The sequence below is a fragment of the Phyllostomus hastatus genome, unplaced genomic scaffold (assembly GCF_019186645.2).
Source record: "Phyllostomus hastatus isolate PE091 unplaced genomic scaffold, TTU_PhHast_1.1 phas_contig_137, whole genome shotgun sequence".
NCBI lineage: Eukaryota > Metazoa > Chordata > Mammalia > Chiroptera > Phyllostomidae > Phyllostomus > Phyllostomus hastatus.
The window spans coordinates 17320083-17338868 of NW_025333583.1; the positions used below are offsets into that span (position 1 = coordinate 17320083).

At 41.0% G+C, this 18786-nt stretch overlaps 1 protein-coding gene across 1 annotated transcript in view; it reads left to right on the forward strand.

The window, feature by feature from the left end:
- DYTN (dystrotelin) overlaps positions 1-18786 on the forward strand; it is a 42015-nt gene that overhangs the window by 12485 nt on the left and 10744 nt on the right. Inside the window, exons 6-9 of the mRNA XM_045851256.1 lie at positions 4088-4159; positions 4416-4579; positions 7957-8068; positions 9552-9700. Of these exons, the coding sequence (XP_045707212.1) occupies positions 4088-4159; positions 4416-4579; positions 7957-8068; positions 9552-9700 (497 nt within the window). The remainder of the gene's footprint in view (positions 1-4087; positions 4160-4415; positions 4580-7956; positions 8069-9551; positions 9701-18786) is intronic.

Here is an 18786-nt window from a genome sequence, read left to right on the forward strand (position 1 = left end):
TCCAGCTCTACCTCCACACTGCAGCCAGTGACTCTTCCAAAACACACATGTCACCCTCCTGCCTACAATTCTGCACTGGTCATTCACGTGTGTAGAATAAAGCCTAGATCCTTAGCATCACAAGCAAACTTGCATGATTTGAACCAATCCTTCCCTTTTCACAAAGAGGTAAAATCATGATTCTCATACAAATATCAAATGAACATGTGTCCAAAAATTTAGTTAATTTATTAATTAAGAGGAGGCACTGGTAAAAAATATTATAGCTAGTTGAAAGAAATAACCAAAAAACAGCCACACTGAGGGATTATGAACATTAAAATTAATTTGGAGGCAATAAAAGACAGGCTTTGGGGAGGGGGGAGGTTTGTTTTCACCTATGACAGACTGTATTTGCATGTTTATAGATAGGAATCCTTTGCATTTAGATCCGTTTTCTACAAGTTAACTTGAATCTCTACAGAGTTGTAGAATAGCCTAGACAAACGACGATGATACATAGGTCTGTAAATTCAGACGATCCCCATGAAAAAAATTGCTAGTGGCTTCTTGTGCCTCTGCCAGTGTTTCATTTCTCCTCACACTCCTACCACCCTTCCCATTTCTGCATTTCAAAATCCCCGCTGTGCCGCCACACTCCGCGTTCTCCAGGGCTGACTTCAGGCAGTTCTGTCGATCTGCAACGCCACTGCCTGTTCTTTCACTTGACACATACCGCTCGTCTTTCAAGATCATTAAAGTACGAGTCATCTCCTCACTAAAAGCTTCTTTAACTCCCTGTGTATAGCTTTGTTACGGTCCTTGTCAAATTTTGTTGTGATTTTTACCTAGACATATCCTTTCCACATTAGACTGCTTCTCAAGGGCAAGGATTATAGCTCACTCACATTCATTTAGCCACTGGTTAGAAATGTGCTGGTGCTAAGGCCTTCAACAAATGCTTGATGAAAGCATAAATAAAATGCAATGCAAAATACTCAAATAGCTAAGATTTCCATGATTTCCTTTGCTTTAAGATGTGCAATTTTAATATAGTTGTCTTTGTTAGGCAAGGGAATGTAACCTCCTTAAAGCAAATATGGTACTTAAATGTTAAAATTATGTACAATATTGTAGCCAAACATGCATTTTTGCAAATAGGTTAAGCAGGCTCTGGATTGCCTTGTGTGTAAGTGGGGGCCATCCCACTCTACCCTTTACCCATTCAGAGGATGTCTCTGTTCTTTGTGCAGTTCCTGTAACATCCCCACATGACACTTTCTGCACAGGTGAAGCCATACTAACTTTCTGTCATTTTTCTGCTGGGTGTAGGCTATAGGAGAGGAAAAAATAATCTTTTCTCCTCTATCCATCTTAGGTTATCTGGCTTGCACCCTGTAAGTCAGACTGACAAAAGACAGATTAACAAGAGAAAAACAAACAAGTTTATTCACATGCACATGGTGCCTCACACAGGAGCATCCAGCAATGAGTAACTCAAAGAGCTGGTTAGAATTCTGGCTGTCACACCATCCTATGCTAAACAAAAGAAAGGAGGTTCTGAGCCTCCGCGTGGGGGAGGCAAGTTATGAGAAGGCGACCAGGAAAAGTATGATGAACAAGGGTTGTTTAGTAAGGTTTGTTATTCTGGTTTAAACCTATTTCTTATCCAATAATAAGCATTGTTAAGAGTTCATCTCTTCCTAGTAAGGAGAGGGACATACCTTTGGCACATGGAAATTTCCTTTAAAAATTACACTTTCTTTACAAAAGAAAAACTTGTGCCTTATTTTTAGAGTTTTTCCTGCATCTACTGGTCCTCAAAGGTCTTTAGCTCAAGTAATTCTTATGCCAAAGCGGCACATTTCAGGGTGATATATTCTGGTACCCTGCAGGACCAGGGATCTGAGCTGGGATAGTGGTGATGGGGTTAGGGAGTGAGTGTTGAGGAAGGTTTTCAGAACTCTAGGACAGAGTGCGTGGTTTGGCAAACCTATGCAAAATTACCTCTGCTTTGCCTTGGTCTTAATATAAAATGTTATGTTCTTATTGATCACAGGAATTAATGTTTAATTTATTCTGAAGATTCCAAACAACGTTTAAGATATTCATGCTTCTTAAAAGTGTAATAACTTTTTGTAAATCAATACAGTTAAAACATCAAGTGCCGTTATTTCAGAGCTGCTCTGGTGGTTGTGGAAGCACATGGATCTTACCATCAGTTTTCTGCTGACTCCCAGGCACATCTCAAGGAGCTTCTGCAGCAGAGGCACCACTCCAACAGTCCCACATCTCAGGGGAGGGCCAGAGTGGGAGAACCTGTCCATTCATTCACACACTCAGGCTTGTAAGACATGCATGTGTAGATGCACGTGATGAAAGAAGATGGGCTGAGGGGCATTTTCCTTCTGCAGAAATCCTGTTCTTGCCTCCTGACTGCTGGCCTCAGGCTAACACCCCACCCCGCAGGCCCGAAAAATCTGCCCTTGTTCCAGGCTCAGCTGAGGTCAACGAGCTGCTGAAGTGGCAGCTCCCGCAGAGCACTGCCTTCCCCCAGCACATTATTATGCTCCTGAGAAAGCTGTTAGGAAGGCAGAAATTTGCATAGCAAATTATGATCCCATTGACTTCCATTAAGAACTTAGAGATGGAGTCCTACATAAAATTCCAGGTCTCACTCTGTGATTCAAACCCCTCCCCCAAGAATTCTAATTATCGTTTCAAGTGGCATTCTGACTGTGCCCATGTGTCATCTAGTCATGTTTAATTCTTCCCCAGAACACCTGAAAGAAATTAGTCAAATGGGCAATTAATCCACAAAATCTTTGTGCTCCCACTTAGAGCCAAAAATATAGGTTAAAACCCACTACGGAAGTGGATTTTCTTTTGACTGGGGTCAGAATCACAGAGCTGGCAGGTCCATCCCATCTGGGACACATTCCTTATTTCACAAATTAGGTTAAACCCCTTTCCCAGGGCTCAAGGACAATGTCTAAATAGGTGGTCCAGTTAGTTCACCAGCATTGGGTAATGAGCTATTTTTTCCAGACAAAGGCTAAATAACATACGGAGTCGTTACTCACGTTCAGCTGGTGATGGGGTGATTATCAATTTAAAGTACAAGCCATCTTGTCACTATTACGCAAATGTTTGTTGACTTCTGCCTGGCTAATTGTCAGCAAAGTGGTTCTAAGTGCCACTTTCCTGATTAGACGAATGTTTATTCGAGTTGATGGACTCAGCAGGAGGGTCTTGAAATTACTCCTGAGTTTACAGGCAGTGCCTGCTGACAGCCTGTGCTGTGGAAGACGTCAGACACAAGATTAGGACCTGCAACGGAATGGGCATAAATGGAGGTGACAGGTAAATGTAAATGGGCACATAGATAATGTCAGGTCCAAGCTCCTGGCCACCTTGGCAATCACAAGGGGCTCTTAGTCCCTTGGCTAACTTCCTTATGGGGAATGTGATTGAAAGGGGGAACCCACGAGCGGGTGTACACTGAGCCATCTGAGTACACATAAGGTTGGAGTGTGACAAAGCTTTGTGAGAACCCCTCACCAGAGTGAGGAGTCTTGGAGAGAGATCTCAATTCCGTGACTCTGACTCTCTGTTTAACCTTGAGCAGAACATCAAATCTCAATTACCCCTTGTTGTAAACAAGGACAATGATCCCTGCCCTATCCCAGAAATTGGCACTTGTTAATATGAGACAATGTGAAAAGTGTTTGAAAAGGTTTATCTTAAAGCTACTCCGAACTTTCACACAGTATCGTTATATGTAATGCATAGACAAACAAGAGCAAATAAGAATTAAATAATTTGACTGAGATCATAAGCAACAATGAAAGCTGTCCCTGTCTTCTTCTCACCCTCTTTTCTCCTTCCAGCTCCACATCTTCCTACTACTCATCTATTGGTTCTATTCATACATTGCACAAAACCTACACATTCTCGTTTGCTTGCACTAAGGCAGCACAGCCCATCCCAGGCACCCAATTCTTGTGGCCTCGTGGCTGTGCGCACCACCGATCAGGCATGCTGGCATCAGTGTCCACACATTTCTCCACTTTCTAACGGCTGACGTGGGATTTCTTGCCTCTTGTAGATCCCGGCTGTCGTGGGTGAGAGTCGTGCTCTGGGCTCCGTGGAAAGTGCTATCCGCAGTTGCTTCCAAGGGGTGAGTGCCACGCAAATATCCCTGGGAGGTAGAAGCTGACATATTTGCGGACCAGTTTAATTTACAGACCTAGTACTCCACGCAACATCCCAGGCAACCTGCTTGAAAAGCTAGTCGTGCCTCTGACTTTTCATGACATGGACTTTTTCATCAGAGCTCACAGAAACAGAGCCAGAAGAGGAAAATATATTTCCCACCTATCCCAAAGACCACAGTCATTCCTCGAAACACATCCAAGTGTGCCATTGTGTTTCAGGTGCTGAGCCCAGCAATCAAAGAAGAGAAATTCCTATCTTGGTTACAGTCTGAGCCTCCCATCCTCCTGTGGCTCCCGACCTGCCACCAACTGTCAGCCACTGAAATGGCCACTCATCCTGCCCGGTGTAGAATATGCAGGAACTTCCCCATCACGGGACAGAGGTACAGTCGCTCACCAGTATCACAGGGACAGTCATTCCCAAATGGGTCTAGAGCTGTAGCTGCGTCTCTCCAGATTCTTCCTGTGGTCCTTCTCACACATCTGAAATTCAGTAAATGTGGGGGGCAAATTATTGGGTCACTAATTTCCTCCATGAAGGATCCCAGTTAATAGTAACTGTTTCATCTCTATAATTAATGGAATATTAAGTTCTTCCATTGACTTATCCTCTAACCAGTAGACACTTTTATTCTTCTAAGGGAAAAAATATTTTCTTTCATCACACACACACACACACACACAAAATCCTTTTAAATACCTTGGAGCCATCCATAATATAAACACTACTAATAGTTTGCCTTTATTAAGTGTTGAGTAACTGTTAGGTTGTATGGTTCACATGGATTATTTAATTTACTCTTATTCTAACTCTCTGTAAAAGGTAGTATTGTTATCCCTGACTTCAAAGAAACTAAATAACTTGCTTAGGTTCACAGGGTTAGCCAGCAGCAGAGGCAGGCAGTCTGAATCCGGGATCCTTGCTTTGCAACCACGATGCTCTGCTGCCCCCCTGTGGAGGCAACTGAGGATGTTCCTTGGCCCCAAAGGAATGACCAAGTTTTGTGGGAGCAGCTCACGCCACATCTCTTCTCTGCCTAGAGAGAGGGCATATTTGAAAGCTAGGTTTGGAGGTAGGAGAGTCAGATCTTTGAGAACGACAGCCAAATATCCCATCTTAGAGAAAGGATGTTTTAGGTCTCCTATAAACAAAACAATAAGGAAGTGCAATTAGAGTTATTAATAAGAAAGAAACCAACAGACCCAGGCCAGGCGCGAGGGACGCCATCGTCCTCGTGAGTGAACACAGGTACAGGGGTGGGAGGTGTGGAAGGACAGAAGAGCTGGGGCCACCAGGTAGCTCTGGGAGCAGAAAAAATGATGTTTCTTCTACTTTTCTAAGTTTTCCTGGCTGGGCTAATCCTCAAATTAACACGAGACAGATTAACAGGAGAAAACAACCAAATGTATTACAGAGGCACCTGTGGGGATTCCGTAAGAAAACGAGACCCAAAGACATTGGGCAGTTGCGGCCTACGTGCCGTTCCATTCGGGACCAGGGGGAGGGAGGCAGGGGTCTGAGGTGTCAAGGGGAGAGCGGGCGATTCACAGGCGGATGAGAAAGAACAAACACGTGGAAAGCAAATGCCTGGCCACCCAGAAACAGTGGGACATACGGGGAATCTAACACACGGGCTCGCGGGAGTCCTCCCGGTCTCAACCCACGCACGCGGAGGCGACAATGCTCAGGCTCCCTTCTCGAGGGAGGTTTTTCTATCTGGAATCCTTTAGGCAGGTAACAGGAAAGAAAAAACAAAAACCCTTCTTAAGCTTTCACTTTTTTTTTAGCTCAAAATAGTCTGCATGCCAGATCGGCACATTCTAGGGAGACTTATTCAGGGCCCCGCACAGCCAGGAACAAGTCGAGGAGGGTTCCCTCTGTTTCTCTTCTTCTCGGCCCTTTCAGATTTTCACTAGCCCCAAATCTTAAATGTGCTGGGCCCACGAAGAAACTGGGAATCAGGTTTCAATTTCGCTGAGAAAATAAATTGGGTTTGAAAAGAATTCTGGCGCAGTGAAACTTCACTCATGAACAGCTCTGTGCCCATAACTGAACTGAAAACAATAACACATATAAATGAACACGGCTGTTGAAAAGCAAGCCAGCCAAACCAAAGAAATCTCCACATTACAATGAAAAATAATCTCTTTTTATATAGGATAGTGGAGGGACGTGCATATTATTAACTATGTTCTATGTATATTATAATCATTTAACCAATGAACAAGTATTAATTAAGCAGTTCCTGTGTGTCTCACACTGGACCAGATACAGAATTCACTTTGCAATTATGTAAAGCACAGCTTTTACATTGAATTTTTTTCAAAATCAGTATGTGTAATGTATAGCAGATATAATCATTCCTATATTATGAAAGAGTTTCAAAGAGTTTGAATGATTTGCTCCAGTCACTTAAAACCCAGCAGAGGGAGAGGGCAAGCAGTGCCACATGTTACGTTCTAGATGACGTCCTATCTGTTCAGAACAGAAGGGCTTCCGTGGAAGCCATCTTTCCTCCTGGACACCCAAGGCCATGTTCAGTTCTCATACGTGAGACAGCTGGGTGAGCTGGGCAAGGCCTGCAACCCCTCCGGGCCTCAGTTTCTGTGTAAGTAAAAGAAGGAGGGGTGGGTCAAATGATGTCACCGGCCGCCTGTGGCTGTAGCCTGCATCCGTCAGAATCTGCTTGAATGCATTACTATCCTGACCTTGCTCCTGTGTTTTTGGCTCTGCTGAACTCCAGCAATAGCCTCCAGGCTTTTTGTTTCAGTGAGCTTAACAAAGCCATTTCAGAGAAGTGTTATAGGAGCTGGAGGTAGCAGGAAGAGGGTGCTAGCCTTCTAAAGTAAGAGAAAGTACAAAAATTAAGGATCGTTCCTAAGCCAGCTGTTAAATTTTCACAGTACATGTCACATTTATGCTCTGTAATAGCCATTGAAGGTTGAGATGAGTTTGGGGAAAAAATTTGGTTCTCTGCTGGTAAAGGTATCAATGACAAACTAATCTCATTATGCGCACTACACCCCCTCTCATAAATCTGCAGGTTGTTCCATAGAGGAACTAATGCAAGGTCAGGGTCAACATACTGTCCTAGGTGAGTTGACTGCAACCATACATAATGCTGGATAAAGCAGCCAGTATGGGTGGCTTACCAAATAATCCTTATAAAAATACTTTATTATGTTATACATTTCATGTAAAAAGTGAAAGACTCCCCATTTATGCATGTCAAATGATTTTCAAATCTTTGTCAACACCTTGCAAGGCTGAGAAGGCAGGATTTACCAGCTCCACTTTTCTGGTGAAGAAACTGTCATTCATTTGACTTCATTCAACTAATGGTTATTGAAAACCTCACAGGGACCAGGTAGCCTCCAAAACAGTGAGTTTGCATTTCCACCTCAAGGTCATTGGTACTGGTGGTCTGGAGGGTCTGTTGTCAAGTTTGTAGCACACATTACCCTGCAGTTGTAAATATTTGGGGCAGAGGGATGAATGAAACATCTGTACTATTGTTTGTTGGGTAAAACTATATGACTATAATGCCATATTTTTAAAATACCATCCAAAGCTTTCCTCGATTAGATAAACACATCAGAGCCATTCAGAATCTATCCCTGCAAAATATGGGAGAAACGTCCCACTCCCCTGGCAGCTCAGACATCTCCTGTGTGTTTCTGCTCATTTTCCACCTGACTGTCATTTTCTTTGTTCGCCTACTAGTAGTAATGTCAGCCGCACTTCCATTTGCATCTGCAGATACCGCTGTCTCAAGTGCCTCAACTTTGACATCTGCCAGCTGTGCTTCTTATCTGGTCTGCACAGCAAGTCCCACCAGGAGCCTCATCCTGTGAGTGAGCACCGTGTCCAGGTAACACCTCCCTTCATGCCGCAAACTGTTCTCGAGTCGCATTAGTACCAGCTGTAGCAGTTTCAAACCTTTCCCTCCAGCAAAACCACACATTCTGTTGCTTTCATGCTTGATACATATCTAAGACGAAGGATGCGGCTAGGAAACCTTAGATCTCTCTCGGTATAATTTTTTTTACATTGTAAATTTTAGTTAAACATTTGGGAGACAGGAGAAGGCTGACAGGAGTGGAGTGGGAAGCCGTCGGTCTCGGGCTGTGTGGTGGAAGATGTCTGAGGGGTACGGGGGTGGGGCAGTGGCAGTGGGTGCGGATTTAGGAGGAAAGGCTCTGGCTGGGGAAGGTGAGGCAACCAGGCTTCCATCTGCTAGTGCCGTGGGGCGTTTTCCTTTGTAACAGGACTTTCCTGAGCCCGAGGCATCAAATATTTTTTTTCTGCAGGAAAAATCAGAGAGAAAGATAACTATCACTATCTTGAGTGGAACAGTACAAAACTAAAACTTTTCAAAGGATATTTTTAATATTCAACAAGAGAATTCAGGTCTTTCTAAGAAGAAAGAGAAATGGGATAGTGAATATTAAACAAAGAGTATTTAAGTTTTTTCAGAAAGGACACTTTCTTCACATCACATAGTTTCTGTGGATCAGTCTCTCTGTACAGATGACATCACCCTCAAGGACCACAACAGTGAATGGGGTGTCTTGATGAACTAGCCTTTCAGAGAACAGTTTTCTTTCATTCTCCCCTTTAACAAGAATGGTCCGCAAAAGTCAAGTGCCTACATCTTGCAAGTAATTCCCAGTGGTCATTGCTTTTCTAAACTGTATTTATTAACTGAAATCCTCAGGTTCATTGGCATGTGATCTTCCCGTTTCTAAAAGCCTGGGGAGAAATAGGGCTTGCCGATGTTAGACTGACACCGTGTGGCCACTTGTTGTTACACTTTAGATTTCAAGTGCTGAAAATCTGTACCAACTCATTGTATTCCTGCTTTGATTTTTTGGCGGGGGATGAGGGGCAAAGGTTCTTAATGTGGGGTTGATGGATGGACTTTAGGTGGTCTGGGAATCCACTGAGATTTTATAAAGAATTAAATATATGAGCATTTTCCTGGAGATAAACCCACAGATGATCACTGCATTCTCAAAGGAACCCACAACCCAATTGTTAACAACCATGGACTTTGCCCTCCTTCCTTCCCCTGTTCTAGCTTTGAAATTCCACATTGCTAGGTTGCTCTAAGGAAGAAATGTTATTGTAGAAGTTGAGGGGTGTGTCATTTGGAAATGTATGCTGTGTGGACACCTAGGCAGAGAGGACGTGAAGAAATCCAGGCAGTGAGAAAGTAAAGTGATTTTTCTGAGGACATAAACGTCAGGGAAGGAACTGCGGAACCTTTCGTGGCAGCCAGTCTGCCCGAGTGAGGGAAGAAGAGCACGCCGAGGCTGCTCAGACACCCTTTGCAATGTCGGCCATTGCAGGAGATGTCAGCAAAGGAGAACACGAAGCTCCTCCTCAGGGCCGTCAGAAACAACCTGCTCCAGGCGGGCTTTTGGAGGAAGGAAGCTGAGAGAAGGCAGTGGCTGCTGGATAGGGCGAATCCAAAGGACAAGAGGGACCACGCACAGGCCAGGTGAGTGCTTGGAGCAACAGACAGTCCTGTATAGAGTGGCCGCCTGGGGCCTGGGCACAGAGCAGCTGCTCCCATAATGCTAATGAGCCCGAGGAAGGCAGGAGGCCAGAGAGAAGGAGACCTGCTTTTCCCTTCTAGAAATGAGTTTTCATTTAAAGTAGAACCAGAGGGTAACAGTATGGAACTTCCTCAGAAAACTAAAAATGGATCTGCCTTTTGACCCAGCAATTCCACTGCTGGGACTTATCCTAAGAACACTAAAACACCAATCCAAAAGAACCTATGCATCCCAATGTTCATAGCAGCACAATTTACAATAGCTAGATGCTGGAAGCAACCAAGCTGCCCATCAGTAAATGAATGGATCAAAAAACTATGGTACATTTACAGAATAGAATTCTATGCAGCAGAAAGAAAGAAGGAGCTCCTACCTTTTGCAACAGCATGGATGGAGCTGGAAAGCATCATGCTAAGTGAAATAAGCCAGGCAGTGAAAGACAAATACCATATGATCTCACCTTTAACAGGAACCTAAACAACAAAACAAAGAAACAAGCAAAATATAACCAAAGACACTGAAATAGAGGACAGACTGGCAGTGACCAGAGGGGAGAGAAGAGGGAATTTCAGGGGAAAAGGGGAAGGGTTTACAGGAACAAATTTAAAGGACACCTGGACAAAAACTAGGGAGAGGGTGGTAATGGGAGGGAAGAGGGGAGGATTGGGTGGGTGGGCTGGATTGGGAGTAAAAGGGAGAAAACGGTACTTGAACAGTGATTAAAATAAAATTTAAAAAAAGAACCAGAGGCAAAATCCCTTCAAGGGGTCCATCCAAATATTGAGAGTTATTGCAACTAAAGGCATCAGACACAGAAGATTTTTAATATTAGAGTATTGAATAACTTTGTTTTCTATCCCTACCTTTTTAGTTGGTTTGGTTTCAAAGCTTAATTCAGAATTAATGTAAAAAAGGAAAAGACACTCAGTATCCCACCACTCACAGATGAATGCTACTCACATTTTAGTAGTCCAAAAAGGACTTATCATCTGGATATAATTTTTTTATTCTTCTTTTCACTTACATTTAAATGAAGAGCATTTCCCATGGCATTAGCTTCCAAAATGTCACTTTTAATGGCCTCACTCTCATCCTGATAAGGAGGTGCCATAATTCACAAGCAATCCCTTATCTCATTGAAAATTCTAGTTATTTTCAAGTTTTGTTCCCCCCAAAATTCTGTTTTCAATATCCCTACACGTGTACCTTCCCATATTTTTAACATGTTATTAAGATAAATTTACTCAGGTAAAATCTTGGGTCAAAAGTTGTGAATTTTGTTAACCCTCAAAATTCAGAATGCCACCCTGTGCTCCAGAAGGTGGACCCAAAGCCCACGGCACCTGTGGTGCGTGAGACCCCGTCACACACCTGAGCACCAGTCTGAAGACGACTTCCAAAAAGTCTCTGTGACCTTAACTTTTGAAGTAACCCTTTCTATATAATCTAAAATTTTAGAAGGTAAAGAGAAGAGATAGCATTTCCTACCTCTTATGATCATTAAACTTTTGGGTGGAAAAAAACCAGAATTATTTATTTACTCCCATTGTAAAAGATCAGTTTAAGTTGTATTCATTTCTTCTGGAATTCTCTAATCTTTTCTCAGACATCCCACCGGTATATTTCTAGCTCAATCCCAGGCCTCATTTCAGTGGTAATTTTGTCACTTTATTATCTGGTATAATTTAAAGATATTTTTATAGCTCTTTAAATGAAAAAGTGCATATTGGCTTCACAATTTGACAGCATTCATTATGTCTGTGTCACATTTGCTAGCCTGTTGACATCAATATATCCTTATACAATTTGTGGGTCACTCAGGTGTTTGATACAAAAGCAAAACTATCAGGTTCTAATTTATCCGTCTTCTTCAATCCATTTACTGCACCTTTCCCTAGCAGAATAATAACAACATATGTCAATTAGCTATCAGATTTATTGAATATTTGATATCTTGTCTGAATTCCTACATTCTCAAGGTTAGAACACAAAGACCCATGTTCTGCTTTCCATTTCTTTTGACCACTGAAGCCTGACTCAGGTTTTAGAAACACAAATGTGACTACATTCCTCACGTGCTCATCTCCCCCAAACTCCCACGCCTGAAATTCCTCTGGTGCCTTTCCACTGTTTTTAAGCTAAAGAGTAAAAATCAGAGCACGACTCAGAAACGCCCTGCATATGTGAGCCCCCTGATAACCTGTTCCACCCTGTGCCCCAGCCCCCACCTATATCCCCCCTGCCCCAGCCCTGACTGCTCCTTCTTCCCCCGAGGTTAGCCTGCTCTTAACACTTAAACATGTTCTTTAAAGAATTGATACCCATAAGGCACCTCTCTGAATGGTTTGACGCCTCACTTCCTAAAGACCCACAAAAGATCTTGGCTCAAATGTTACCTTATCCTTAAGGCCTTTCCTGATCACCCACTTAACATTTCAGCCCGTCCCCACTCGGGCACTCTCAATCCTCCTGCTTTGCTTTATTATTATTTTGTAAAGCATTTCACCAGTATCTGACGTCTTATATAATATAGGGTTATCAAACTCATTTTCACCGGGGGCCACATCAGCCTTGCAGTTGCCTTCAAAGGGCTGAATATAACTTTAGGACTGTATAAATGTAACTACTCCTTAACAGTTAAGCGAGAGCTTGGCGCTGTCACCAGGTAGAAACAAGGTGCCAAGCCAGATAAAACAAGGTGGAGGGCTGGATTCGGCCCACAGGCCTTGTGTTTGCCACCTGTGTTATATATGTTACTTTTTTTTTGCTATAATGAAAGCTCCATGTAGGGCAAACTCTTTTATTGTTTTCAGTTGTGTTTCCAGAATCTATAACAATGTCTGAATATGTTGAATGAGCAATGAATATTTGTTGAATGACTGGCTGGCTGACTGAATAATGAAATGAATGGATTCATGATGAACGAATGGAATTATCTGCCTGCGTGGAGTTTTCATTCTAGTGGAGAAACCAGACAATAAAAAATAGTCATATAAATGAATCGCTTACTATATGGGAAGCTATAAGTACTAAAGTAAAAGCAAAAAAGAAGAGCCAGGTGATAGAGAGCAAGACTGAGAAGGAAATGGGCAGCAAATTTAAATAGGGTGGTTATAGTGGGCCCCGGTGGGTGGTGGTACGTCAGCAAAGCCTGGGGGGAGCTGAGGGACCGAGCCACACTGCTCTCTGGGAAAACCGCTCTGCGAGGGGAGGAGACGGCAGCTGGAAGCAGGAGTGAGCTTGGCAGGTGCCAGGAATGGTGAGGAGGCCAGTTCCCCTGAAGGGAATGAAGGAAGAGTTGTTGGAAATAGACTAAAGGGAGCAAAAGTAGATGCAAGGTTATGTAAATATTTTCCCAAGTTTTCCTCTAAAGCTTCTATTTTTAATTTGAATTTTCAGTCCATTTGAAATGTAGTTTTAGCAAGGATCTAGCTTTGCTTTCTTTCAGATAGTCAGTCAATTATGCTATCTTTTCCCACTTAGTTAAAATACCAACTTTGTCACATATTAGGTTTTTTCACACACTTGGATCAGTTAATAGAATTTCTATTCTCATCCTCAGATCCATGGGTCACTTTTTGTATCTATGCTGAACTACGGTCACGGTGATGCTATAGGAAGTAGAAGTACAAAGTCGCTACCATCTGAAATGGGGGAGACTGTAGAGCAGCAGGAGAGTACAGTGTGGGGTGGGAGATGTTTAGATTGTGATGTCTCTTAGACATCCATATGGAGATGTTGAGTAGGCAATTGACTGTTCATGTCTGGAATTTGGGAGAAAGTCTATTGGAGATGCAAAATTGGTTGTTGTTGGCATATGGCTTTGTAAGGTATGAGATCAAATTAGATCACCGAAGAGAGAGTGTAGGTGAAAAGAGGAGAGTTGAGGACTGAGCCCTGTGATAATTCACATTATGGAGTTGGTGAGAAGAAAAGCCAGCAAGGGGTACTGAGAAAGAGTGATGAATGAGGCAGGCAGAAAACCAGGAAAATGAGGAATCCTTGAAGACAAGTGGAGAAAGTGTCCCAAGGAGGAGGGCGTGCGTGGTCTACTGCGTCAAGTGCTGCTGCTGGGTCAAGTGAAAATTGACCTTTGGGTTGAGCAATAAGAAAATGATTGATGACCTCAAAAAGAGCATTGCAGGGCAATGGTAGTACAGAAAAATCAGACTAGAGGCAGTGTAAGAGAGAATGGGAGATCAGGAATTAAAGATACTGCACGATAAACTTTTTTGGAAATTTTTATTGTACAAGAAGCAGAGAGATAATCTAGGTGGTGGAGTGACTCAAGAGAATGTTTTGTTGTGATGGAAAAAGCAAAGCACATTAGTGCACTGAAGGGAATGAGTTTTTGGAGAGAAAACGATGATTTGCTGCAAAAGGGGAGAATTGTTGGAGCAAAGCCCCTCAGCAGCCAGGAGGGAGAGAATCTAGCACTCATATGGAAAGATTGACTGTAGAAGAGTGGTATCTACTCAATAAAAATATACACAAGTTTTAGCCCTTAATCTACTTTTTGAACTCTGTCTTAGAGGAATAAAAGCCACTCTATATAGTAAATAAAGATAAATATTATAACATTTGAGGGCAGGATAACACACCAGAGACAACCTCCTGGTCCACTGGTAGAAAAATAATGGAACACATATGATACGGACATACAACAGAACATAATGAATCTACTTAAGAACAACTTTTAGCACCTACTTATTATACTACAGGGCATTCACCATTATACATTAAGAGAAAAAACACAAGTGGCCAAATATTGTATAAAAACAATACCATTTTTGTTTCAAAAACAAATTCAATAGGTATTTTGATATTTGTGTATATTTGTATGAGTACAGAAAGTGGTGTTGAATAGCTTCCAGATACTAAAATGATCTCAGATGGGGTCATTCATAAGATGTGTGACAAAGAAGTTACAGGTTGTCCTGCTTTTCTACCCCAAAACGTCCGCTCCTTAGCAAAATAATTGAAAGTACTATAGAATAATCGCATCCGTTCCTATATGCTCCTTGCATTCTGCAGAAAGAATCGAATTATATCAAAAGATCATGATTCTATATTTGTCTGGTTATTAGATGTGAAGTCTCTGTGAACAGGGAGTTCCCTGCTTTCTTTAACAATCTTTTTTTTTATCTGCAATAACTCAAGATGGTACGAGACTTTAAATAGTTTTTGAATAACGGAATGAAACTAGATGGAATTACATAAAATGGAACATACCTGACCTTAAACTGGTCTGCTCTATTCTGTGGTCTTTCCAATATGGCACAGTCAACCCACAGCTGCGCTGAGAACCCCTAGTCTCCGGCCAGGACGTGGTGACCTGGGGGTTTCCTGTAGTCATCCCTGACTTCCTTTGTATTCTCATTTTTAGATTGTCCAGAAAGGGGGGATGGAATTTTCATGCCTATTATTGGCCAATTAATATCAGCTGAGTAGTTGGAAAAGCGCCCAGAGAAAAAAAGTTGGCCTATCCTATTGCTATTGTTTGGATATTAATTTTAATAACAGATTTAACATTTTCTAAGACTCCACTCAATGTCTTACCTCATGATGGGAAATTATTACAATCTCTAATAAAACTCTCCATCCAATATGATAGCTCTAAAGTGCCAATGTATGTAAGTCCAGTTGGTCCAGGGGAAGCGGCAGCCATGCAGGCCTCCAAACGAAGACGGCAAATGACACCTCAGGCTCTACCTACCCGCGACAGCAGCCCGCGTCCGCAGGTGAGTCCAAAAGAGAAAGGAACCATTGTTGTCACAACCTGGGCCATTTTGTCATGGTGCAGTCGGAGTTGGTGACTCATTCCTTAGTTTGCAGGATGTTGTCAAGATGTTAATGTGATCAAGGAAAAATCTAGGGACATGTTTTTAAAGCAACTTTTTAACTTCAGTCATAAACTGCTATGTGTTTATTTTAGAAAACTTGGAAAAGTCAGAAAGGAGCAAAGACCAAAATTAAAGGTATAATCAATCCATAATATAACCATTGTTAATATTTTATATACTTTCTTCCTTGTTAATATTTCTAAATATATATAGTTTATATCATCCTGCAAAAGGTATTGATTATATAGTTCTTTATCAATGTAAGTTACATTGTATTTCCATTGCCATTACAATTCTTCAAAAACATCTTAATGGTTGTACAAATTTTATTTAAGTGGACTTAACATTACTGAACCCCTTCTCTATTATTAAATATTTGGATTATTTCTGATTTTTGCTGTTATTTTAAATTTACTGTTGAAATTCCTGTACATTATTCATTGTATGCAGTTGCCGAATTATTTCATTAGAATGTTTCTTAAAGTGAAATCATTAAATAAGAGGAGTGACATTTTTAAAACTATCCTTACTTACTACAAAATTAATGTTTGGAAAAGATATACCAAATTAGACTCCCAGATAACTTAAGCAACTATCTCTTTGATCCTTGCTAATATTGACTATTATTACCATATTTTTAATTTTGTTAATTTTATGAGCAGAATATATTGTATTTGCCTCAATTTCCATCTCTCTGATTAAGAGTGAGATGAAACTTCTTTTCCTCACATAGTTTAGAGGCAGTTGCTTTTTGTCTTCTGTCATTGTCCTCTGCCAATTCTCACTGATGCATCTGTTTGATTTATTAGTATATTTGAACTTCAAAAACTTTAAGGTTAACTATGGGAAGCCTGTCTTCATAATTTTTTCTTTTAGTCTTATTTATGACGTGACTTTCTATCTAGACATTTTCAATTCTTATGAAAATACTATCAGTCTTTTCCTCTCGTCTTGTATAGTTTTACACTTGGAAAAATGTTTGCCATTAAGAAATTAAATGACTCTTTAGCTGTATTTGCTTTCACGTGGTTTAACTGTTTCCAACATCCACCTTTTGTTTTGATGCCTGATAGGAAGTCAGGGTGTTCCCCCTACTTCTACTTTTTACTTAAATAGCCTATTTTCTCTAAGCTTAAGTAAATCAGTTTCTTTTTAAAGTTCTGTGTAGTGGGTCCTTTGGTATATGCTAAAATGTTCATTGTTTTAGAATGTCTTTTACTGCACTGGTCGCTCACCATTTTGGTACCAGGGACCAGGGTTTGGGGAACCCTGTTTTACAGCTATCTATTCGGTTGCTTTTGCTTTTATTCTTACATATGAATATTAGTTTAATTATTCTAGCTTCATGATACCATTAACTTGTTACAGAACAAGTTTTCTCTTTTCTATTTTTCTATTCAAAGTGCATTTCTATGTGATCTTTTATACCACCAAGTAGCTCATAAGGGACTATTTACAAAGTAACACAATGTTGATAGTCTCCTTTATTGTTTGTTTATTTTCTGAGACAGAATTGACATATCACATTATATTAGTTTTGGGTATGAAACATGATTTGATATTTGTATATATTATAAAATGTTCACCATAATATCTCTAGTTAATATCCATTACTGCCCATAGTTTCATTTTTTAAGATTTGCCCTAATAGCAACTTTCAAATACACAGTACAGTATCACGAACAATAGTCACCATCCCCAGGACCCAATTATTTTTTAAACGGAAGTTTGTACCTTTTCACTACCTTCCCCAGTTTCACCTCAAACACCCGCCTCACATCTCTGGCAACCACTGATATGCTCTTTGTTATCTGAGAGCTCGTTTTTTTTTGTTTTATTTGGTTTTGCTCTTTATTCCACATAATGAGATCGTACAGTGTTTGTCTTTCTCTATTTTAAATATTTCATTCAGCAAATGCCCTCAGAGTCCACCCACGTTGTTGCAGATGGTAAGCGTTCCTTCCTTTCCATGGCTGGATAATAGTCCACTGCAAATATGCTTCTACATCTCGGCTATTGTAACAATGCTACAATGAACATAGGGGTGAATATATATTTTTCAAGTTACTGTTTTTGCTTCCTTTGGATAAATGCCCAGAAGTGGGACTGCTGAATCATATGGTAGTTTGATTTTTGATTTTTTGAAGAAACTCCACACTGCCACAGTGGCTGCACCAATTTACATTCCCACCAACAGTGCACAAGGGTTCCCTTTCCTCTACACCCTCACCAGCACTCGTTACTTCCTGCCCTTTTGATCGCGGCCATTCTAGCAAGTGTGAGGTAGTAACTCACTGTGGTTTTGATTGCCTTTCCCTGATGATTAGGGATGTTGAGCATCTTTTCGTGTACCTATTGGCCATTTGGATAAACTGTCTATTCAGACTTTCTGCTTATTTTTAAGACAGATTATTTAGGGATTTTTGCCATTGAGTTGTGGTGTGTGTGGGTGTGTATGTGGGTGTGTGTGTGTTTTCCTGAATGAATTCTCAATCTTCGTGCTAGTTCCAACTGCTGTCTTTGTTCTCAGTGGCCCCCTGGCATCACGAGTGTGGTGGGTCCTTTCAGCATTCCATGATTAGCTCACTCCCTATCATTCTACGTTTCTCACTAGAGCTCCCTGGGCATCTCATGTTTGTTGTTGCTATTGTGAATAAAGGCCTTCTCATTTTTGGCTTTTTCTTAATTATTGTGATGGCATATCAAAAAGTTATAGATCATTGTAGGTTATCTTTTACAGAGAAACCTTTCAGAACTCTCTCAATCATTTTAAATATTGGTTTAGTTTGAATCTCTTGTTTCTAGGTAGACAAATAAGTGGTCTTGGGAAAAAAGGTATTTATGTGTCTTTCTTTACAATACTTAAATCTCTCATTTCTGTTTCACGTCTTCATTCCTGTAAGACTCCAGATTTTTCAGAAACTTCTGAATAGAACTTCCAGGTAAATAATGCAGGAGATGATGGGGCATCTTATTTTATCTTAAATAGGATTATATTTCATGGGGGTATTTCCTTGGTGTTTCTCCATTAAAAGTTATGGTGTTAGTTGTTGGTTTGGGATCTTTTCAATGAGGAAGAAGTCATTTTCTTTTCCTATTTTTAAGTGTTTTGGTATTCAATCAGAAGTCATTGAAGTTATTTATCTTAAATCCCTTTTTTAGCATCAGTTGAAATTATCCCATGT